General features: G+C 41.3%; 1 protein-coding gene across 3 annotated transcripts in view; it reads right to left on the bottom strand.

Annotated features, from left to right (window-relative positions):
- MEP1B (meprin A subunit beta) overlaps positions 1-25,493 on the bottom strand; it is a 54,759-nt gene that overhangs the window by 10,489 nt on the left and 18,777 nt on the right. Inside the window, exons 1-10 of one of the 3 annotated variants that reach the window (XM_039525701.1) lie at positions 25,287-25,343; positions 22,631-22,649; positions 22,402-22,452; positions 22,261-22,304; positions 20,777-20,849; positions 19,954-20,071; positions 9,947-10,125; positions 6,588-6,806; positions 3,624-3,776; positions 1,519-1,734 (exon numbers count right to left, since the gene is read on the bottom strand). In XM_039525701.1, the coding sequence (XP_039381635.1) occupies positions 1,519-1,734; positions 3,624-3,776; positions 6,588-6,806; positions 9,947-10,125; positions 19,954-20,071; positions 20,777-20,849; positions 22,261-22,304; positions 22,402-22,452; positions 22,631-22,649; positions 25,287-25,343 (1,129 nt within the window). Of the gene's footprint in view, positions 1-1,518; positions 1,735-3,623; positions 3,777-6,587; positions 6,807-9,946; positions 10,126-19,953; positions 20,072-20,776; positions 20,850-22,260; positions 22,305-22,401; positions 22,453-22,630; positions 22,650-23,737; positions 23,877-25,286; positions 25,344-25,493 lie in introns of those variants that run through there. The other 2 variants (XM_039525702.1, XM_039525703.1) reach the window with 2 other exon arrangements.

The following is a 25,493-nucleotide window of genomic DNA, read 5'->3' as shown; positions in this document are numbered from 1 at the left end:
ACTTTATGGAAATATGCTTATGAATGTATATGTGACATAACTGGAATATGTTTTATGCTACATATGCCATGTAACATATCTATGTAAAGGTTATGATCTCCTGAATCTATTCATCCTATTTGTATGCATGTGTCATTGTAGTATTCGAAATTATGAATATTGGCTGTGTACTTGCTTGATTTCTAAGTAGCCTTAGTAAAGCATTTCGGCAGCTTCTTGAGAAAGGAATGTGCAAGTTAAGTGCCCAATCAAGAAGCACTTAATGGACAATGGATCTTGGAAGGCTCCAATCCACATAAGAAGTCTACTTGCGGATGTTCAAGGCAGCAGGTGAACTGTGACTTGCCCATGTGACTCCAAAACTCCATCTTGGAGCTGGACTTTGCATAGGAGAGAGGAGGGAGTCTCCACCCACAAGAGAGAGTCTATTTAAACCCCTGGGAGACCCTCCATTTTGTCTTTAGCTGCTCAAGAGATAGCCTCTCCACCCTCAAGGATACCTGAGAGAAACTGGAACAAAGGACAGTAACTACAGGGGGTGTGAGTGATTGCTGGACCCAGACTAGAAGGAGGCTAGTCTGTAAAAGGAAGCTTACTGGAACACCTCTGAGGGTAAGTTTTATCTGTATTCAGTTTGCTTACTGTATTAGACATAGAGTTGCATATTCTACTTTATTTTTCTTGGTAATTCACTTTGTTCTGTCTGTTACTACTTGGAACCACTTAAATCCTACTTTCTGTATTTAATAAAATCACTTTTTAGTTATTAATTAACCCAGGGTATGTATTCATATCTAGGGTGGGGAGGGGGCAATCAGCTGTGCATATCTCTCTATCAGTGTTATAGAGGGTGAACAATTTATGAGTTTACCCTGTATAAGCTTTGTACAGGGTAACATGGATTTATTTAGAGTTTAGACCCTATTGGGAGCTGAGCATCTGAGTGTTAAAGACAGGAACACTTCTTAACCTGCTTTCAATTAAGCCTACAGCTGTTAGGGGACATGCTTCAGACTTGGGTCTGGGTTTGCAGCAGGCTAGCGGGTCTGGCTCAAACCAGGCAGGGCACTGACGTCCCAAGCTGCCAGGGCAGGAAAGCAGGGGCAGAAGTAGTCTTGGCACATCAGTTGGCAGTTCCCAAGGGGTTTCTGTGATCCAGCCCGTCACACCTGCAATTTTAGATCAGCTACCATGAATGCTTGTGGATCTTTAGCTATGTTAGGTGAGAGAACCTTATTGATAAGTGCAAGTCAGTTGTCGTAACTGACTATATTACTGGAAAATGACGGACTGAGGTTGCATCACATATTATATCCTCAGCTAATAGAATCACTGCAATAACAAGAGAGAAGAAAGCCAATAATGAAACTACAGAGGACAGGAGTTAAAAGAAGAACAATGATAAAGGAAAAATGCCACTTCACTATACTATGCTTTTCCCTCCCAGCAGTCTGTTAAGCATATTGAATGTATATCCAACCAGAAGGCACACATTTAAAAAGCAACTTTATTTCATACCTTGTATCCTTTCAACGAGCCTTAAAGCACCAGTGGAGCTGGCTGAATCATACTCCCTGACTAAGATATTCAGCGAATCACTTGCATGACCACTGTTGTAATAATAGAATTGTAAGCACTGAAATCCTCTTTTGGGATATAGAATTCGGCTCTCCAGAGTAGCTGTGTTTCCCATGCTGCCAGCACTGGTATTAAAATGCATGAAGTACCCAGTATCTGTCAAAAGTGCACGAGAAATGCAAAAGAAAAAGAAAGTACAGTTTTCTGGTTACATTTTTATTAATATTATTTACCATTACATTGTGATAATGCCTAGGGCACTCAGCGTGTTAGGCCCGGTATAAATGTAGTAAATGATGGTCCCTACCTCAAAGGCCTTAGAGTCTCTGGGGATACAGTATCGGAGTAAAGAGAATTTTTCTCTTTTGCTGGCTATTTTCCCCATTTGCCTGACTCTTAGTATCCATGTTCCAAAGCATAGGTGTTTCTGGTCTAGCCATTTAGGGACATAGGACTCAGGAGTAGATTTACCATGAAACAAACCGTTCAGTAGCATGGGGCCCCTGATGACAGGGGGCCCCCAAAATGCAGGACAAATCTCATCTGACAATCTTCCCCCGTGTCCTGGCAGGTGGTGCAGCAGGGCTCAGGCAGGCAGGCCGCCTGCATGCTGTGGCCCATGGCCCCATGCTGCTCCCAGAAGCAGCTGGCTGCTGGCATGTCTCTATGCACCCCTGGTGGGGCGGGGGGAGGCAGCTCCACGTGCTGCCTCTGCCCTGGGCAGCACACGGAAACCTGCTGCCCTCCTCCCCCCAAGGGGCACACAGAGATGTGCCAGCAGCAGGGCTAAGGCGGCTCCCTGCCTGCTCTGCCTCCCTCCATCCACGCCGTGCTGCTCCCAGAAGTGGACAGCCTGTCCCTGTGGCGCCCCAAGTGCCAACTCTGTAGCTCCCATTGGCCGGGAACTGCACCTGCGGGTAGCGACGCGTGGAGACCCCCTGTCACCCCTGCCTAGGAGCCACTGCCAGAGAAGTGTGTGTGCCAGTCACTTTGGGAGCCGCGCCACCCAAGGTAAGCACTGCCCCCTCCTGTACCCCAGCCCTCTGCCCCAGCCCAGAGCTCACACCCAAACTTCCTCCCAGAGCCTGCACCCCTCTCCCCCTCCCACACCACAATCCTCTGCCCCAGCCCAACCCCAGCACCCAAACTCCCTCCCAGAGCCCAACTCCCACACCTCCTCCTTCACCCTAACCCCCTGCCCCAATCAAGATGCCTCACTTTATTTTCATTTACTTCCCATTACTCATAGGAGGAGGATGAAGAAAAAAGAATGAAAAGGCGGGGGAGGGGAGATAAGAAAGAATGTTCTTTTTCTTGGCTGGGTCCTGAGGGGGGCGGGGGGGAGGCCTGAAAGTGAAACTGTGCATAGGGCCCCACTAATTCTAAATCCGTCACTGATAGGACTGCAAGGGGGCCTCCTGATCTCTGAGTCTAATCCCCTGCTATCTCAGGCAACCCCGTCATAGAATCCCATTAATAAACTATCAAGCTCTATCTTAAAATTAGTCAAGTTGTTTGCCCCAATGACTCCTTTCCAGATGGCCCATTATTTGCTTGCATACACTACCTGGTGTGTTGGCTGATGCTGTTGAACCAAAACTCATGATGATTGTTTTGGCAGGCTCAAAACAATCAGTTTTTATTTCCAATGAACTGTTTACCCAGCACAAATAATATATATTTTCAAATCCCAACCCTTTCCAAAATTTCTACTGAGCAGTTAAACACAAACAAGAATTTATGGTAATAGCAGAAATATTTTTCATATATCTGAACTACCATGGTTTGCAAATCTTTTTTTAAGCCAATTAATGCATCTTGTATAGTTCTCTTGTTTTATTACTATACCAAAGGCCAGAAAGCAGAGGAAAGATATTATAACTTTCAACCTTCATTAATATCTACAGCAAAAATAACACGTGTTCCTGATAATTTTATGCTGCTTGGTTAAAAATTCATCCTCAGGTCCACTCTGGAGAAGATCAAAGTCACAATTCTGCCCTAGCAGAAAACATTTTCAAAAGATAAGAATTCCTTGACATTACCTTTGCAGTGTCCCATATTGGTATGATCAGTGTGTGGGCCAGCAGATACCTGAGACACACGTTGCCAGTCACTGTTATCTTCTGAACTTTGAATCATGCCACACACATTTTCAAGTTCAAAACTGCATGTGTCCATAAAACTTAGTGAGGAGGCTGCAAGATACAAAAGGAAGTGGTACATCTGAATTCTAGTCTTCCGAAGCTGGTGTCAGAGAGAATACTAAGACATTAGGCTCCTATGGAATCCTATGCATCCACCAATCTCATCAAAGTCAATATGAGTTGCATGTTTAGCACTTCACATGAGTGGGCCTGTAATTAGCTGTGACATACTGGAGTGGGACTGACTAATGCAAAGTTTGGGTTCTTTTTCAGCAATCGTGAACATCAAGTGACTCCATCATACTTGAGAGATCCATTAATCATCTTCTGCATCTCTTAAGTGTTGTGTTGATATTGTGCAATAGACAGTTGTTTATAAAAATGATAGCCCAGATCCTCCAGTCCTTACTCAATCAAAATGACAATGGACTCTCCTTCCCCTTCAGACCTCCATCTCCTCCAGTTATCCCAGGCATGGCCACTGGCTTTACCAAAATTTCCCTGATGACTTTGTTAGACTACAAATTTTGGAATATCAGTTGAATGTAACACTAAAGAGCAGTCAGGAGGACATGATTTAGCTGGAATTTTAAAAAAATGTAACACACAAACCTGTTTGCATTTGAAACCTATGATTGCATCAGCCCATGGAAATTTTGAAAGTTTTGTCTGTCTCATATAAAAATAAACTAAAAGCATACTGAGTGAATGCACAACATGTAGTTTAATACAGGGAAAGTACAGGCCAGATTTAGGTCTCTGTCTAAGCTAAGAGGCAGCAAAGAATCCTGTGGCACCTTATAGACTAACAGATGTTTTGTAGCATGAGCTTTCGTGGGTGAACACCCACTTCTTCGGATGCAAGCAGTGGAAATTTCCAGGGGCAGGTGTGTATATATAAGCAAGCAAGAAGCAAGCTAGAGATAACGAGGTTAGATCAATCAGGGAGGATGGGGCCCTGTTCCAGCAGCTGAGGTGTGAAAACCAAGGGAGGAGAAACTGGTTCTGTAATTGGCAAGCCATTCACAGTCTTTGTTTAGTCCTAAACTGATGGTGTTAAATTTGCAGATGAACTGGAGCTCAGCAGTTTCTCTCTGGAGTCTGGTCCTAAAGTTTTTTTGCTGGAGGATGGCCACCTTAAAATCTGCTATTGTGTGGCCAGGGAGGTTGAAGTGTTCTCCTACAGGTTTTTGTATATTGCCATTCCTAATGTCTGATTTGTGTCCATTTATCCTTTTCCTTAGAGACTGTCCAGTTTGGCCGATGTACACAGCAGAGGGGCATTGCTGGCATATGATGGCATATATTACATTGGTGGACGTGCAGGTGAATGAACCGGTGATGGTGTGGCTGATCTGGTTAGGTCCTGTGATGGTGTTGCTGGTGTAGATATGTGGGCAGAGTTGGCATCGAGGTTTGTTGCATGGGTTGGTTCCTGAGCTAGAGTTACTATGGTGCGGTGTGCAGTTGCTGGTGAGAATTTCCACTGCTTGCATCCGAAGAAGTGGGTGTTCACCCACAAAAGCTCATGCTACAAAACATCTGTTAGTCTATAAGGTGCCACAGGATTCTTTGCTGCTTCTACAGAACCAGACTAACACGGCTACCCCTCTGATACTTAAGCTAAGAGGGAGACTGGTTGAAATCCTGGCCCTGATTAAATCAATAGCAAAACACACATTGACTTCAATAGGCCTGTGATTTCTCCCACTGTGTGGATGTGAATGGAGATAAGCATAAGAATATAGAATGGCACATATGTAGTGAGGAAATAATAAAATGTGGGGGAAAGACAAAGAAAGTGGTTGTATACAATTTACAAAAGGGGAAACAGTCAGAGTTGCAAGAGATAAGGGGAGGACGCAGCTATGACCCCAATTCAACAAAGCATTTAAGGACACCCTTAAATTTTAAGCACATATGTAAGTCCCACGGACCTCAAGTGCTTTATGTGCCTAAAGTGTGTTGCTGAACTGGGACCTAAGCAAGCAAAGGGATTTTTACTAGGAGCTTGTAGAATTTTAATACTCATACTTATTGTAAAATGTTTTTTGAAACAATAATAGATTTTTAAAAAACATAATGTCTAATGATGCTTGATTTGCTTATTGTTGAAGTGAGATTACCAAAAAAGTTATGATCTGCATGCCAGTGTATACTTATCTGAACTGGTTTAGCCAATCACAATTACAGATTTTTAATCCCCTTTGATAATGGAACCATATACTATAATTCTCCCTCCCTTGTTTTCATTCCTCTTCTTGAATTACCTGGCCTACGTGAAGAGGTACTGGTCTCACACTGTCACCATACTGTATCTAGACTGGATTTGGAAGGACTTTAAAAAAACAACATATTTTCTTCAGAGAACCCCCCCCACCGTGTAATTTGATGACACACACCCTGTGTCTCCCAAATTGTGATAGGTAAGGGTACAGCCAGTGCAGATATAATAGAGACAGCAGAGATGTGAATTTTTCTACAGTGTCTACCACAACTGCAGGGGAATCAGAAAACTTTGTACAGTAAAGCATGTCTTAAAGCAACCACCCAAGGGATGAACACAAATCAGCTGCCTAATAAAAGTGTTCTTTAACTACCTAGTAAAAGTGTTCTTTAACTAAAGATCAAATAAAATTTCATTGGAAGCTTTGCATTGCCTTCTACACTGCAGGACTCCTGAAGGCATGGTCTGTTATTTCTAACTGTCTTAATTGTACTGATATTTCTGGTGCTCTTAACACACCCACTTTTCTAAACCGTTAGCTTCTCTTTTACCTGTGCTGGGTAAATTTTTCTTGATTTCTTCCATATAATGGACAGAAAAAGCAACAATGATTCAAGAGAACTTGAAAAACTTACTGCAATTGTATAGGCGATTTAGCTTCTGGAGATCATAATCACTGAAATCCATTCGTTGCCCAATCACATCCATGAATTCTGGTATGTTAGTTACTATGGTTGGTTCAGTTCCATTCATGAATGCCGTTTTACTATAGTGCATCACAGAAGTGTAATCATAAGGAACGTTCAGGGCGCTTGATGTTTTATCATCGTATGTATTGAAATTGTGTTCTTTACCTAATGAAGAAAATGAAGGGAGAGAGAACTGATCAATCAGGATATAAAAGTTACCTAAAATACATATATGTACAATCTGCTTTTATATTAAGAAAACTGTGTAATTTAAGAGTTCAAGGACTGAGTTATAGATTTTTAAGGGCAAAAGGGAGAACTATGATTTTTCAGTCTGCCCTGCTGCATAACACTGACCATAGAATTTTACTGCATGATTCCTGCATCAAACCCACAACTTCTCATTAAACTATAGCATATCTTTTGGACCGCCAGTCTTGATTTCAAGACTTCAGGTGACGAAGACTCCACCACAATCCTAAGTTGTTTCAATGATTATTTTCCATCACTGTAAAAAAAAACACCCACCTTATTTCTGGTCTGAAATGTTTGTAGCTTCAGCTTCTGACCATTGAAACTTTTGACTTTAGATGGTTTAATATAAAACATCTGGTAACTCCTAGTTCGCAAGTTGCACCAATAGCATACGCACAGGATGTCTGTTCTGTTTTCAGTTTGCAATGTGTGAACACATGATGGTAGTTTGCTGTGAACTGATGGAATAGCATTCTTGGGGCAGAGATACATGGTCCTTTGCTTCAGAGCAGGGGAGGAATTGGGATACATTATTGCAGGCATAACTGGGGCTGGCTCTTCAACTGGCTGGCATCAAGGTCCTGGATCCCCAATAGATCCTGCCTCTTAGGGGACAGCTCCTCTCTAACATAGGCACTGACTGCATGGGTGCTCTGGGGCTGAAGCACCCATGGGAAAAAAATAGTGGATGCTCAGTACCCACAGATGGTCCTGCTGATGTGCTCCTCCCCTTCTCCCTCCCCTCCCATGGCTCCCGCGATCAGCAGTAGCATGCAGGAGGCGCTGGTGGGAGATGGGAAGAGTGTGGCCTTGGGGGAAGGGGTGGAGTGGGGGAGGGGTCTGGGGCCGAGCAGGGGTCAAGCACCCCCTGGGGAACTCAGAAAGTCAGCGCCTTTGTTCTCTAGTATCCTCCCACTCATCCTCTAGTGGACCTTGCTGATTGTCCTCAGTGTGAGGGGAGAGTGCAGCCAGCAGGCTCCATGTGGTGTCTTGGATGGGTAGTGCTATAATTATGTAGGACCTGTGGCTCCGGAACCACAAGCGGCTCTTCAGAAGTTAATATGCAGCTCCTTGTATAGGCACCAACTCTTAAGCTGGAGCTACAGGCACCAACTTTCCAATGTGCCAGGGGGGTGCTCTCTGCTCAACCCCTGCCCCCACTCCACCCCTTCCCACCCCCTCCCCTGAGCTGTCCGTGCCCTCGCTACTCCCCTCCTGCATACCACAAAACAGCTGATTGGGAGGGACTGCTGGTGGGAGGGAGGGGCTGGGAATGGGGGGAGCAAATGGGGAGCTTCTGACATATTACTGTGGCTCTTTGGCAATGTATACTGGTAAATTCTGGCTCCTTTTCAGGCTCAGGATGGCCACCCAAATGTAGGATCTTGTTCAATTCACCATAAAATGGACAGGTTGCATTGTTTCCTTTTGTCCCTCATTTCTGGCACTGGTTGGCATCCTGGTTGTGGCTCCTCTCAGACATCTGCTTAGCAATGTACACAAAAAGGTCTTTCTTCCAGTGGCTGGCCACAAGAGCTTCCTGCACTGACACTTCTCCCCAGATGGCAATGAGATCCAGTGTTTCAGCATAGTTGCAAGCAGCTGTGTGAGACATGTTGTGGGACAGCTGGAGTGCTATCATGGTTGCATTGCAAGAATGCTGATACACTCAGATCAAGGAGTAAACGGGCAAATTCCGACTCCACACCAGCTATCAAAGGAGATGTCCTGGGAACTGAACACCAGAGCAGGGGCAGGCACACAGGTGAATGGACAAGTCCATAATGGTAAACCTGTAAAGTCACTGTGATATAGCTGTTGGAAGCATGGAAAAAGCGGTGCACAGCAATTACATCCACAAAAATAGTAGACTGCACTAATTCAATTTGCAGCAAACCTAGTCTAGTTGGCAAGAGTACTCCAGAGTTCACAGCAAATGTGGAGTTAGTGCACAATGATTGAGTGCATCATGTATGCAACTGTTTTCAAACCAGTCTAACTCAGTTTGATCCACTTTAAACACCACCCCTGCTATAAGCCCTTTGTGTGATAAATTCGAGTCCTCCTCTATCAGAAATCTTCTCCCCATGTAGGTACTTAGATTGTCATCAGCTTACCTCTTAACTTTCCTTTTTGTTAACCTAAATAGGCTGAGCTTCTTTTCTTTTCTCTCTCATTGTAAGGCAAAAAATAATTAAATACAGATCCAAAAAACAGATATAAATTAAGTCATTCTCTACAATATATTCTTACATCTGCAGCTCCTGGCTGATCATCCATAAATAAGATGTATTTGATCTAATAATTATGTCTTTTAGTGTTGAATTTTGTAGGTGTTCTTGAGTTAGGAAGGAACGAGTTCATATCTAGTACCATGACCTTCATGTTGCCTGACAAACAGATCATAATGAGCCAAAGAAATAGAGACCAATAAGATTCCTGAGAGGGCCTCAGTTGTGGAAGAAGCTTCTAACCTTGCCTGTAATAGTCCAAGATTGTTGAACTCACATGCTACATGACTCATATTTTTACCGAGGTGACTGTTTAAGGGGGTTAGAACCCTTAGTGGGGAAAAAGTCCCACAGGTTGGGGGGTATCAGCGAGTTGTAGTTTTGCTGGGATTTTCTGTGGTTTGCTCCTGGTTTTGATTTGGTTGCAGTGGGTTTTTGTTTGTTTTTTAAATAATGTCAAAAGCTTCTAGCGAAGTAGGTGGATTCATTTATTGTAATTTACAGTGGTGCCAATTCTTTTACTGTGCTCCTAAGTGCTCTCTTACTCTGGGTATTGCACCTGGCACAATGAGGCCCCAATCCTGCATTGAGGCCTCCAGGAAATGCCTTGATACAGATGATGATAATAATAATTGAGGTCTATTGGCCTCATTATATGTCCCTTAACATTTATCTCTTTGGTGTGGGTAGTTGTTAAAATAAATAAATTGAGGTGAAGGAATTATATTTTTAAAATCCTAGTGTAGCTATATGAGATGTTACACAGATTAGTCTTCTCCATTGACTTAAGTGAAAAGAACGCCAATGAAAATGATTTACCAGACTGAATTCTGTTCCGCATTATGGAGACATAATCATCCCGGTCAGATCGTGATTGCTCATGCCAGAATCCAAGTGCATGAAGGAACTCGTGTTGAATAGTCCCAATCCTGTCGCAGTTGGCTCCAATTGAGAGTTGCTGCTTCCCTTGTTGGCGGTTCCCTACAGAGGACCAGCAACTAATAATAAAATAAAATGAAGGACAGGTCTGAGAAATACATAACTGATGTCCTCCAGTAATCTTTTTAATCAGTCTGTTCTGACAGATACAGTTAAAATGTAAGAGTTACAAAGTTTTATGAAATAATGTGTTTGATACACAGAGAATGCATTTCTTTTTTTCTATAACTTATTCTGGTTTAATATATCTGGAGTTAGTTCTTCAGACTTGTCCCTTCCTCTAATATTCAGTTTAGTGGTTTTCACTATGTTTGTCTGTCTGGAACTTGTTTTATTTCTATTGGCTTATTTCTTTAACAGGAAAATGTCACAATACTAATGACAAAGGATTGATGAGATTTTCATTGATACTGCAAAAAACCCAGAAATGAGGAGCCACATAAAATTTTGCCAGAAAGGTGATTCCCCTGGAAAATTTTAAGCGACAACATTCAGGCCATCTAATTAATTTTTTAATTAAGGATTCCCCCCCCCCTTAGTGAAATTAGTTGCTTTGGGAAGATGCTGGCATTGGCAGCCCTGAAGAATGAAGCCATCTGTATAGCCTTAAAAATAGGGAGACAAGTTGAGTCAGGTAATATCTTTTATTAGACCAACTTCTGTTGGTGAGAGAGACAGACTTTTTGGTTCTGAAGGAACTCAAATATGAAATTGTAGAACTAATTGTGGTATGTAACCTAGCACTTAAATCAGCTTCTGTACCAGGTGACTGGAGGATAGCTAATGCAATACCAATTTTTTTTAAAAGGCTCCAGAGGCACTCCTGGCAATTACAGGCTGGTAAGCCTAACTTCAGTGCCAGGCAAATTGGTTGAAACTGTAGTAAAGAACAGAATTGTGTTCAACATATTGTGTTCCACACAGCTTTTATAAAGGGGAATCATGCCTCACCAATTTATTAGAATTCTTTGAAGGAGTCAACAAACATGTGGACAAGGGCGATCCAGTGGATATAGTATACTTGGACTTTCAGAAAGCCTTTGACAAGGTCCCTCACAGAAGGGAAACTAAACAGTTTTATGCAAACTAAACAGTCTGGGATAAGAGGGTAGGTCCTTTCATGGATCAGTAATGGATTAAAACATAGGAAACAAAAGGTAGGAATAAATGGTCAAATGGATGTAGCATGCTACCTACCTCTCTTAGAATGGAGAGAGGTAGGTAGAATGTTTGCTAGGGTTCTGTACTGGAACCAGTGCTGGTCGATGTATTCATAAATGATCTGGAAAAAAGGGGGAAATAGCAATGTAGCAAAGTCTGCAGATGATACAAAATTACTGAAGATAGTCCAAAGCTGACAATGAAGAATTGCAAAGGAATCTCACAAAACTGTGTAACTGAGCAACAAAATGCCAGATGAAATTCAATGTTGATAAATGCAATGTGATGCATACTGGAAAACAATAATCCCAACTTCACATGCAAAATGATGGGGTCTACATTAGCTGTTACTACTCAAGAAAGAGATCTTGGAGTCATTGTGGATAGTTTGTGCAGCATCTGTCAAAAAAAGCTAACAATGTTGGGAGCCATTAGGAAAGGAATAGCTAATAAGACAGAAAATATCATAGTGCCACAATATACATTCACGGTATGCCCACACCTTGAATACTACATGAAGTTCCGGTCTCTGCATCTAAAAAATGTTGTGAGAAATGGAAAAGGTACAGAGAAGGCCAACAAAAATGATCAGGTGTCTGTAACAGCTTCCATAGGAGGAGAGATTAAAAAGACTGGGACTGTTCATCTTAGAAAAGAGAAGACAAAGGGGGGATATGACAGAGGTCTATAAAATAATGGATGGGGTGGAAAAAGTGAATAAGGAAGTGTTATTTACCCCTTCACATTACTCAAGAACCCAATAAAATTAATAGGCAGCAGGCTTAAAACAAGCAAAAGGAAGTACTTCTTCATACAGCACACAGTCTACCCAGGGCCCACAACATTTTAGTACCTGAGGCGGGGAGCTCAAATGATGCCCCCAAACCCTCTCACTTGGGCCAAAACTTTGAAAGGTCTCAATTCTGCCTTCTTCCTGTTCTACTCCTCTCATGGTACTGCTCTGCTACCTACTCCAATAAAGGAGAATAACAACTTAAAATGCCTTGTTCAAAATTTTTAAGTAACACTTAACTTTCAAATGCCTGAACAGTAAATGTAACTTTTTTTGTCTGCATAGTAAACACTGGCATTTTTATCTGTTTGAATAATCAAAGTGGTGCTCTCTGTGCCTTATTGGTTGCAAAGATTTGAACTGCTTCCTGAAGGTCCACAGCCTGAGCCAGCTCATGCTCTATTGAGATGGTTGCAAGGCCGAACAGCCTCTCCTGTGTCATTGTAGAGCGTAGATGTTTTTATTAACTTCAGCTTGGAGAAGCTGCATTCTCCACTGGCAACTGTTACAGGAAGTGTTAGAAGTATGCACAGAGCAACAAAAGCATTTGGAAAGAGGGTGGTCACCTTATTTGTGCACATATATTCCAGAACAGCCTTTGGAGTTGATCCTGCTGAAATGTATCTTGAAAGGGCTTTCAGTTCATCACTTAAATCACTCGCATCAATATCGCGCATGTCATCATGTGTCAACACTGTCTCTATGCCTTGCATTGCTGGTGTAGGTCTTCTTCAGGTATAGTCAGGAGTTTTGGAATATCATACAGCATCTCAAATATACTGCTGTGTTCCTGGAGCTGCATGAAACATTCATTAACTGACTGTATTGCACAATCTAGCACCTGGTTAAAGAATTCAACTTTGAATTGTTGTTTGCGGTCTCGTATGGGATTATTCCGTGCCTCATAATCAAAATGTCGTCTTCTTCAGTAACTCTTGTATTCTTGAATGGGTGGGGAAATAGCTTCAGTGTGAAGTTCCTCTGCCAACTTCTCTGCACTCTTTAGAATGTTTTGAAATCCCTCATCTGACCAGTAAGACTGTAGGTATGACTTTGCTTTGTCCAGTTGTTCCATTGCTCCAGATATATCAAGGTCCACACCCTGGAGTCTCTTGCTTACAACATTTATTTCAAACAGTATGTCATGCCACAACACTAAGCCACACAGAAATTTGAATTTATGTATGTTTCTGGTGATTCCATTTCCCTCTGCCACTGTTCTCCCATGAACAGTTCCTGTCATAGCATTATCCTCCATAATGGAAACTATGGCATCATCTATCATCCCAATTTGGTGTTTGATGGGCTTTATCGCCTCCATTCGACTTTCCCATCGTGTGGCACTCAGTGGTTTCAGTGTCAGAGAGGATGTTCCCAGATGTTGCTTCAAAATTTGCCGTCGATGAGTTGATGCAGAGAAAAACATAGATGCTTTGAATTACATTAAAAAATTCAGCACCCTCACTAGAAGCTGATGCTGCATCACTGACCACCAAGTTCAATAAATGAGAACTGCATGGGACAAAAAAAGCTCAAGGGTTGAACTCTCAGATCCATGTCTGCACTCCTCTGTTCTTTCCTCTCATGTTGGCACCATTATTGTAGCCCTGACCTCTCATGTTAGCTATCACAATTCCCATATCTTCCAGCTTTTTAAGAAGCACATCTGTCATAGCAGCTCCTGTAGTATCATCAATGTCAATAAATTCTAGAAAATGCTCTCTGACAGTCACCACTGAAGGGACATTTCCACTAGGTTCTGTTGTTGTTACAAAACGCACCATTTAAGTCATTTGTTCCATATGGCTGATGTCAGGTGTGCAGTCCAGAATAACAGAGTAATATCTTGCTGACTTCAGATCTGCCACAATCTTCGGTTTGACTTTTGTTGCCAGTAACTGTATGATCTCATTTTGAATTGTTTTTCCAAGGTAGTGGTGTGTGTACATTTCTTGGGTGGTGACTCTTCTTTGATGCTCCTGGAGTACAGCATCAAACTCAGCCATCAGCTCCACAATTTTAAGGAAGTTTCCATTGTTTGGCACATACAACTGATCTGAAGTGCCACGCAGTGCTAGGTTTTGGGTAGCAAGCATTCTCACAATGGCAATGAGCCTTTGCAGAACATTTTGCCAGTAAAGAGACTCTGTTGCAATCTTCTCTTGATGCTGATCATCTATGGTGGCCTTTAACCTTAGTCTCATCTCAAGCTCTTTCCACCTATGGAATGCTCTCTGGTGATTTGTTGCCTTCTCATGGCATGCCAGATGTCTAGCCAGATTTTTCCAGTCCTTTGTTCCTGTAGAACCCAATGAAGCTGGAACATTAGACTGGAAGAGTTTGCAACAAAAACAGTATACAGCATTCTGGGTTTTTTAGTACATAAGCCACGGCCTCTCCACTTTGTCACTATTGGGAATTTCACACCAGTAAAATGTTGGATGGAAACTTCTATTTTCATTGTCTTTGGGGAACATGAAGTTTTTCACTTGCTGTGGCCCTTGCAGTACAAGGAAGTCCCTCAGGTTACTGCTCAAGTGGGTCCACAGTCCTGGATCATCTAGACGTAAGGAACTAAACTCAGCAGCAGCTGTTTCTTGCGCCTCCACCACACTCTTCTCTGATCTACACTTTTCTTCAGGAATGTGCATGATTACATCCATTTGAGATAGAGATATGAATGCTGCAGTAGCTGCCAGGTCACCTGCACTCTGACGAACTGGAAGATCAGGCATCTTCTCACCACTCACCTCCTCACTGGGGCTGGAAGGCTCAATGTGAACATTTGTGTCTATGTATCTCAGGAGAGCTCCTTCCTGCTTAGATAGAAAAGCTTCCCTTGCTTTCTTTTTTCTTCTGAATGCTGCCCCAGAGGGGTGTTTTCTTCTTTCACTCATGACTGCTGTTCTATGCCAGCTATAGTGGCTCTCAACACTCAGTTGAAGGGGACAAATAAGCAGGCTGGTAGCAGGGCCTGAGTGAGGGACGATATCATCATCTTAAGGGCCTAACTGGCTCCTACTTCTTCAATTGACTGCCTGTTCTCCTCAGGTGGGTTCAGGGAAGCAGCAGGAAACAGGAAGCTCCCTGAGAAGCTGGTGTTAATCAATTTAGGCTCCTGGGGGTGCTAGAGAGGTACATAAGAGGCTCCTCCTCCTCTCTCTCTCTCTCTCTCCGCAGCTCCTGCTGCTTTCTGTTATTTCCTCCCACCTTTTCTCCTGCCTGCCCGTTATGTCTCTTGTGCCTGTCTTCCTCCAGCACAGCACTCCACCATCTCTGTGCATCTAGAGCAGAGAGACTACATATGCACCAGCAACAGCCACAATTTTCTACACTCTGGGTCCTAGTGGCACCCCCTGCACACAGTCTGGCACCTGAGGCAGGCACCACAGTTCGCCTCATGGTAAGGCCAGCCCTGAGTCTACCTGTGGAACTTGGCACCATTAGGTTAAAAAAATAATTAGATAAGTTCCTGGAGGAAAAGTCCATCTTGACTAAATGACCCCTATGCTCTGGGTGTCCTTAAGCCTCCAATTGCCAGATGCTGTGACTGGATGACAGGGGCTCACTTGATAACTGGCCTGTTCCTTCCATTCCCTCTGGGGCACCTGGCATTGGCCACTGTTGGAAGACAGGATGCTGGGGTAGATGGACCATTGGTCTGAGCCAGTATGGCCAGTCTTATGAGCTTACGCAGAGCTGTTCTTCAGGTCAGCAGTAGTCCAGCTTCCTGGCAATGTGCCGCAACCTTTACCTAAAGAGAGCAGGTAGTTCCTCAGTCATCGAGTTCTTGATTTCTGTTGTGACGTTGCTAACAGGAGTGTGAAGTGTAACGATCCTTTGTGATGTGGAGACATTTCCATTAAGAACTGACTGAGACCATAAACTCATTTCACACACCACAGCAATCAGATGGTAACAATTTTATTTTGTTACTGATGTCATTTGAATTTAAAAAGACAACCTAGACATTAAAATACTCCATATCCCATTATTAATCTTCTAAAACACCTACTTCCCCACCTCTCAATGCATCTTTTATAGCGGCAAGCAAATCAGATACATGTATGTAAAGGAGAAGGTGATTTATCAAATCTTTTCTGGGGTGATAAAGTTTTATGGATCTGTCTGTCATCCCCATGAATTTTACGCTGCTGCCCAAACTACACCCTTTAGACTAGGGTTATTTAATCTACAGACATAGGAGAATTGACTGTAACAATCAAAGTTATGTAAGACAGAGTGAAAAGTGATCAGTTCTTGCCTTTTTTACCCCGTCCTATAACAACAAAACATGGGCACACAGGGAAACAAAAGGGTAGTAAGGATGGAACCAATTTGAAAAAGTACTTGTTGAAACTTGCTAGCCAAGAGGCTATACAGTCATATACTTTAGCTGCATTTTTTAAAGTTTATGACTATTAATAACTTTTACTGATAAGCTAGTCAAGATGATAAGGGTAATGAAACTAACTGTGTAAGCATATAGGGAAGGGATTTCTCCTTAAGCACGGCATTGTATAACTAGCAGTGAAGGCTAGATACATTACCAGACTAGATGGGCCAATGCTTTTGTCTGCTATGGCAAATTCACCTCTAACAGAGGTACAAAAAGGAACATAATGATGATTGGACGTCTAACATAGTGAATGCCAGTGAAAATGAGGTAGGATCTGAGTCTAAAATAGGGAAAGAACAACTCAAAAATTACTTAGACAAGTTAGATGTCTTCAAATCACCAGGGCCTGATGAAATACATCCTAGAATACTCAAGGAGCTGACTGAGGAGATATCTGAGCCATTAGCAATTATCTTTGAAAAGTCATGGAAGACAGGAGACATTCCAGAAGACTGGAAAAGGGCAAATATAGTGCTCATCTATAAAAAGGGAAATAAGGACAACACTGGGAATTATAGACCAGTCAGCTTAACTTCTGTACCCAGAAAGATAATGGAGCAAATAATTAAACAATCAATTTGCAAACACCTAGAAGATAATAACAGGATAAATAACAGTCAGAATGGATTTCTCAAGAACAAATTTTGTCAAACCAACCTGATCGCTTTCTTTGACAGAGTAACAAGCCTTGTGGATGGGGGGAAGCAGTAGATGTGGTATATCTTAACTTTAGTAAAGCTTTTGATACTGTCTTGCATGACTATCTCATAAACAAACTAGAGAAATACAACCTAGATGGAGCTACTATAAGGTGGGTGCATAACTGGTTGGAAAATCATTCCCAGAGAGTAGTTATTAGTGGTTCACAGTTATGCTGGAAGGGCATAATGAGTGAGGTACTGCAGGGATCGGTTCTGGATCCTGTTCTGTTCAATATCTTCATCAATGATTTAAATAATGGCATAGAGAGCACACTTATAAAGTTTGAGGATGATACCAAGCTAGGAGGGGTTGCAAGTGCTTTGGAGAATAGGACTAAAATTCAAAATGATCTGGACAAACTGGAGAAATGGTCTGAAGGAAATAGGATGAAATTCAATAAGAACAAATGTAAAGTACTCCATTTAGGAAGGAACAATTAGTTGCACACATACAAAATGGGAAATGACTGCCTAGGAAGGAGTACTGTGGAAAGAGATCTGGGGGTCATAGTGGATCACAAGCTAAAGAGGAGTCAACAGTGTAACGCTGTTGCAAAAAAAGAAACCATCATTCTGGGATGTATTAGCAGGAGTATTGTAAGCAAGACATGAGAAATAATACTCTGCGCTGATTAGGCCTCAATTGGAGTATTGTGTCCAGTTCTGGGCACCACGTTTCAGGAAAGATGTGGACAAATTGGAGAAAGTCCAGAAAAGAGCAACAAAAATGACTAAAAGTCTAGAAAACATGACCTATGAAGGAAGATTGAAAAAATTGGGTTTGTTTAGTCTGGAGAAGAGAGGACTGAGAGGGGACATGATAACAGTTTTCAAGTACATAAAAGGTTGTTACAAGGAGGAGGGAGAAAAATTGTTCTTAACCTCTGAGGATAGGACAAGAAGCAATGGGCTTAAATTGCAGCAAGGGCAGTTTAGGTTGGACATTAGGAAAAACTTCCTAACTGTCAGAGTAGTTAAGAACTGGAATAAATGGCCAAGGGAGGTTGTGGAATCTCCATCATTGGAGATTTTTAAGAGCAGGTTGAACAAACACCTGTCAGGGTGGTCTAGATAATACTTAGTTCTGCCTTGAGTGCAAGGGACTAGATTAGATGACCTCTTGAGGTCCCTTCCAATTCTATGATTCTATGATAATAATGAGATTTATTAAACACCATTGGCTAAATCTTACAATTCTTACTGTTGAAGTCAGTGGGAGTTCAGAAGTCTAGGATTTAGCCCTATATGGTCTTTTTGATCTGGCTGCTAAAACACCTGGATTTATTAGCATGGAAAATTCATAGGTCTAGGACCATAGATTCATAGGTTAGGTTCAGCCTTTCAATGCCTAATGTTTAGATGTTCTGCCAGCTAGTGGAGTCCAAAACCCTGAGTTAGGTGTCCAGGCTCCCAGTCCCTATATAATGCATGAGGAGAGTCAGGTGCCAAGAATAGGATCCACCAAAGCCCAGTATTGTACTGAGTGGGGAGCCGCCTAAGCTAACAAGTAGAAAATGAAGAGGAGAGGAGTAGATGGCCTAAGCCCCACTCCTCAAAAGGAAGTAGACATCTAAAATAATGCCTGTTCCACTTTGTATCAGTAGTCATTAGAACAGGGCCTGGAACTTGGATCTCATACATCCCAGGTGGGATGAGTAGTTCCAAGAGTCATTATTGTCTCTCTGGCCCAATGCCTTAAGTATTTCATACAAGGTGGAAGAGATTCAACAGGAGAAACTGAGAGACAGGCATCCCTGAATACTTTTTAGTGCAGTGGTTAGGGCAGTCACCTGTCAGGTGGGAGACCTGACTTCAGATTCCTGCTCCACATCAGACAGAGGTGGGATTTGAACCTGACTCTCCCCTCTCCTGGGTGCATGTGCTAACCATTGGGCTAAAAGTTACAAGGAGATGGCACTACCACCACTAATAGCATTTCATGTGAAGCCCGATCTACTAGTCATGCTCTCAATATGCCTGCTGGAATGGGCCCCACAAGCAAGATAGATGGGGCAATGCCTAGTTTGAAGATCTTACTGGGGCATGGATGTGAGCTGGGTATGAGGACTGAGGTGGCTGTGGGCTTGTCCAGTGGCTGAAATTTAGGTAACTACAGGGTTAGGTGGCAGCTGAGTGGAGGTTTTGAGGCTCTATATTTTGGAGTTACATGCCTAAATCCCTTTGTGGTTCTAGCCCATAGCATTCAGATCACACTTGCACCTTGGTGGTTTACAATTAGTACACAGGTCTATAAAGTAAAATATTTATAGTGACAAATAGCCTGGGGCTGACTTTGTATCATTTTCCAGGCTCAGGTGGGAGTCAAAACAACCCTGCTATGTCACTATCCATATGTAATTCCCTTTATTATGGTTGGAAAAATTGCAGTCCTGCAGTCTAGGCTATGGCATTTCCACTGTGGGGATTTTTTTTTATAAGGCAAATTTAGTATGAGAATATGAGAATAGAACGTCATATGCCCAAAGGCCAAACAAGAAAAAATGATTTGATCAAATAGCTTGATTTACCATGAAAGGTAAGGTATCATGTCTGTTAAGGATTCAGTTCTGTACTCAGTTGCATCGGTACAACTTCCATTGGGTCCTAGAGTGTTTGTTTGCAAACAAGTATAATAAGGGAAAACTTAATCTTTACCAAGTTCATACCAGGTTTTGGACTATTATAGTTTCCAATGTGTAAAATCTGAGAATGACTAGGTTGAGATAAGGAATTATATTCAGTTCCCAGTTTTTGGAGAACATACTAATTAGTGCACATAAAAACTGGCCATATAGCCAAATGGAATGAGAATTTGTCACATTTTTGCTCTTACCCACTGCCCTTGAATACTGATATATAATTTTTTTCTCCTTCCCAAGGTTTGAAGTCAATACAGGTTTTTAGGCGATACCGTTCAAATGCTTTGAGGATAAGTCCTTTAGCATTAATTTCTGTAAGGGAAACAAATAGCATTGTTATAAATATAAAGCCAAATCCTGAGGTCCTTGCTGAGCTTTTATAGACCTCACTCTGACAATCTGCTATTAAAATCTTGGAGTTTTGACAGATTAAGGATTGAGCAAAAATTCAGTAAAGGCCTAAGAATATAGACTGCTGGAAAATTGGATTCTACCTTTGTTTTGTTTAAACATAATACAATATGTTTCATGGGTGATTTTCATGTATACGATATAAGATGATGAGTACATAATGCTTGATCCTGACAGTTGCTGAGTGCTCTCAACTGCTACTGACTTCAGTGGAGTTTATAGGACCAAGGATTGACTAAAAACCTCAGATTCACCCAGAGCAAGTAAAGGGTTATAAACACCTCAGTGGCATTGTTCAGATCCTTGAATGCTAGCAATACATCTGGGTCATCTCCTATAGGAAACTTACTTGGCTTAAATTGGTTAATCTTTCCCTTCATCTATTCATATCCAAACTTTTGGTCACTCTGAACCGTGCAAATGGAAAGGTGAAATTCCCTAAATTAAAAAGATCCCCAGTAACTTTTTCTTTCTTTTTACTTAATGCAGTGTCATACCTTAGGCAGATCACTTTAAAAACAAACTTGTATTTAAAACTAGTTCAACTTTTCAACCAAAGCAGACACTATTATATTTATTTATTTATTTCAAAGGCAAATACAGTACCCAGGCTATCCTCAAGGACATATGGGATGGTGAGGGGCCACCGATAGTTGTCACCAATAATGGAGTTTCGTTCCTGTATTTGAGAAGAAAAATAAATGTAAAGAGTTCAGTAAGGGATGACATAGGAGTAGGTAGTAAAAAGAAAATTTAGTAGCTCTAACCTGCAAATAAGAAATATGTCACTTATGAATCTGTGTGAGTAGTTGAGAAATAAGCCTAGGAGCACAAATGCTGAGGAAGCTGGCTCAGTGGTGTAGGCTTCAGGTTTGAAATACTAGAGACCATAGGTACCGACTCTGAGTGCTCGCACCCATGGAAAAAAATGGTGGGTACTGAGCACCCACTGGCAGCCCCCTTATCAGTGCCTCCTACTCCCCCCAGCACCTCCTGTTCATCGTCATCAGCTGTTCCACGGTGTACAAGTGGCACTGTGAGGATGGAGGAGTGAGGTCGGGGTGTGCTCGGGGGATGGAGCAGAATGGGGCAAGGCAGGGGCGAGAAGATGCAGGGTGGGGATGAGATCTTGGGGGAAGGGGTGGAGTGGGGGTGAGGCCTATTAGAACATTAGAAAGTCGGCAGCTATTCTAGAGACTTCCCAGGACCAGAGTTTCAAATCCCAGCAGGGTCAGCTAAATCCTAAATTCCTTGCTGTTTATGAGGGTCTATCTTTCAGTACATCATTATAATATAAAGTCCTATCTACTCTGCCTGAACATTAACAATCCCATGACTCTTTTCATAAGTGTAGGAATTTGTTCCAGTGGCCTTGACTAAAACTTTCCTTACTGTCACTGATGTACCATGTGCAGATTGATTTCCATCCTCCATCCCAGAAATAATTCAGTAGTGGCTAATAATCATCTGCTCCCATTGAATTAGATGGCAAAATTGCTATTGACTTCAAAGGAATTAGGCTAAAGTAGATTGTCAGGCATTCCCACTGGGATTCTTTGAGATATAATGCATTATATAATGCAGTGATTTTTTTGAGGTGAATAGGGATACTAGAGGGATGTTCTAAGATGAGATGCTAATCAAGGATCTAAACTTGAATGAGGAGCCAACTCACATGAGGAGGAAAGGTATGCAGGGAAGAGTCTGAGGTTTCATATGCTGACAAATATTGTGCAGAATTGCAGATAAACTAAGGATATCTCAAGCACACCTGTCTGCATGTGATTAATGCCAATACTCTTAAAACTACAAGTCTAAATCACAGTAAGGGAAATAAGAAGTTTATTACATTGATCTAATGGCTGAACTGATTTTTATTCTAGTTAATGCTTCTGTAAATGTACATGACTTGTTCATTATCTGTGACATTTTGTACAAATACATTCCCAAATTATTTCAATTTATTGTTACATAAACAACATTTATGGCTAGTTCAAGCTGGATGGGCTGAGCATGTTCAGATCAGCCGTGCTTTATATTACATAAGTCAATGACACATTTCTGGTTTTATATTTTATGTTTGAACTCACCCCATCAAGTTTGATGTCTCCCTCAAAAAGGTTCAGTCCTAAAGCTAAAAAGTAACAGTTGATTAACATTCAGACATTGTACTGATCTCTCACTGTTACAATGAAACTTTCAAAATATGAAAAAGAAAATTAAAAAATAACCTTCATTGATGTCCAAGATATCTTGATCACTTCCACCATCTACATCTACTTCTGAAAAACAAGAGACAAGTGAGATAGGACATTAGTCTTTGCTATTATCTTTACGAAGTGTGAAAATTAATGTAATAACAATAATAGTAATTATAAATCTGTCCCTGCTGTGTATATGAGCAGCTGTTTTTGTTGGCTGCCTTCAGTGCACTCATATAGAACTCTAAACAGAACTCACCAAATGACTCTGGAGTAGGCTAGCGAGGGAGAAAAAAAGAGAAATATTATCAGGATACACAAAATGAAATCCTATGAACATTATTCTTTTAATAATATTGCAGATCCAGCTTGAGCTCAACTAACAGCATTTATTCCTGGCACTTTGAGTATGCTTTAATAGGCTACAGTCAAGTTGCACTGGGAACCATTTGGCTGTTTGTGTGTGTGCATGCACTCAGATGTTCCAGTACAGAGTATAGACTAGATAAGCCAAGAGATCCTTTCCAGCCCAATCTTCCCTGATTCTATAATGTCAATAGCCTTCCATTAAGTACTAAAGTTTTATGGCATTTATGTGATACCATCTCATAAATCTACCTTTTAAAAAAATTTTATTCCATAGTACAATGTCTAACAGATACACGTATACCATGGGAATGATACCAAAGAATTTTTACAGACTCCATGTACTTTTGAAAAATCCGATCTTGTAAACTCTTACACATGTAGCCCTCACTTATATGGGTAAAGACTACCCACACACAAGTAAGGGTTGGCAGGCTCCAACCCAGCTTGCATAGAATACATAGTTGTCATCCTGTTCATTTTCCTAGGCTTATTTAATTTTCTTTTACATGGAGGCTGAGCCAACGTCTATTGAAGTCAGTAGGAGACTTTCTAGTGTCTTCAATGGGCTTTAGATCAGGCTCTTAAGTGGCCAAATCAGAGCAGTTTCACTGAGAGGAGTAAAGGAGTGCAAGGTGAGGATGAATGTAAGGAAATTTAAAAAAACAAAACAAAAAAACCCCCTACTAATAAGAAATGTTCCATGTATTGGTTTAGAGGCCAGAGACTGGTAATGAAAGAATATACCGTAATTTGCAGCTGGACTGAATACACAGCGGAGCCAATTTATTTCCAAACAGCAAAAAAGTCTCATAATTCAATTAATGGTGATCTGGTTTGGAAGTAATTAATAATTACCTTGATAGTTAATCTGACTAAAATTAATCCCCCAAGAATGATTTAATTAATATTGTCAATTTCATGATGGTTTATCCAAAAATTTAAATGTTTCTATAAACATAAATTTAAAAAAAAAAGCTTTATCCAAAGTGCTGAATACCTTTAGTGCCATTAATGAAAGGTAAAGCATTTCTGTGGTCGCTATGATTACAATCACAATGCCTCCAGGCTTCAAAATCCATCATGCAAACAACACATACATCACAAAGCTAATTTTTTTCCAGTCCCTGGACAAGATTTTCCAGCGGCATCAAAACTTTCATAAGTAGAAACATAAAACAATTTAATTGATTCCAACCTATACGCTCCTGGGGAGTAAGAAAAAGCATGAGTGTGAGATTATTCAAATACCAAATTATTTCTAATTCCTCATGTAATTAAATTCAGCCCAGGTCAGTAGTGTCTGAAAACTGTCACCAACTGATGGCTTCAATGTTGAAGGAGTTGGTGATTTCCTGCTAGATAGGGTTTAATCCTTACTCGTGGCTATGGAATCCAACAAGTCCCAGTGAGATTACTTATTTTAGTGGGAATACTTGTGCGTGTCAAGATTACTCAGGGGAGCACCAGCTGCAGGATCCAGCTGCAGGTGTCCATAGCCTCAAAGCCAACACGATTTACCAGAATGCCAGCACCTACTATTTTAGGAATAGCTACAATTTTGTACATTTATAACAAATTCACAATTAAGAATAACAGTGCCAGCTAACACTAATTAAGGGTGTGTCAAGGAGAAATCCGATTAGTCCACTGAATTACTATTTTAAAATCTAAACGGAAGAAATTTCCTCTTTTCTGAATAATTTACCCCGTTTGTGGTTTATTCAGCCTAACTATGAGAAACACTTTGAGGCATGTGAATGATGTTATCTACATTAAAATGTAAGGTGGCCATATTCTGCCACCTTAACTCATATTAAGTGATACATTGCTCCATGAGGTGTCCCAGAGATACCGATATGAGAAAAGGTACCAGATCCTGGCAAAGTAATAACAGTGTAATCAAACTCCACTTCCATTCACACAGTGTTTGTCTGACCCACAGATTCAGACTATTGTGTGCTCCAAATTCTTGCAAATCACACTGGGTCTTATTCACAGAAGTGGGAAAATACTGCATTTCTCTGTAAAAACATAAGACAGTATACAATTTCAAAGTTGCTATTGTTGTACGTTGTCATAAAATAGCTCACCACAGGTTGGGGAAGCTGCTAGTACAGCCAAAGAAAAACGTGTCCAGCTTGACTAAGAGGGCATTCACTTCATTGACATATTTATTATATTAAACAAAATACTTGATATGACTATCTGTATTCCAAATAGTAGAATAGATGTTAGCACTTACCCTTGTCCCAGTGCTAGACTATGTATGCAGCCAAAATTGCTATAGAAAAATCAGTGGTAGTTCTGCCTGAGTAAGGAGTGTAGGATCAGGCCCTCTAGATATAGAGCTGGACTGATTATAAGTAGCAGCAATAAGAAATCTACTCAGAAAACAAAATGTTCTGTGTTCCTCCTTGATGTTCTTAACAATTGGAGAGAAACTGTCATTTGCAGGAACTATATGCATCAGTTTTTCTTTTTTTTCCACAAGCTTGTCATGACATATATTACACTTCAAAATGTAAAGATTGTCTTTGTTTTCTTACCAGACCACAGCCAACCTGAAGAAGACACCAAGTCAGGAGCAAAGGCATAGACAACATACCCATCTTGCTTTACTCTGCGAAAGGTTATGGACTCAATTTCAGAGCAACTTTCTAATTAACAACGTAAATGTAATACTTCAGAACCTTTGCCCTGGTATCTGTAGCTAGTTGCTTTGTATCTTTATCTTAAATTGTCCAATGAGTAAA

This window comes from Mauremys reevesii, linkage group 2, assembly GCF_016161935.1.
Source record: "Mauremys reevesii isolate NIE-2019 linkage group 2, ASM1616193v1, whole genome shotgun sequence".
Classification (NCBI taxonomy): domain Eukaryota; kingdom Metazoa; phylum Chordata; order Testudines; family Geoemydidae; genus Mauremys; species Mauremys reevesii.
The sequence above is the reverse complement of the archived record's forward strand: the minus strand, read 5'-3'. Positions and strand labels throughout refer to the sequence as shown.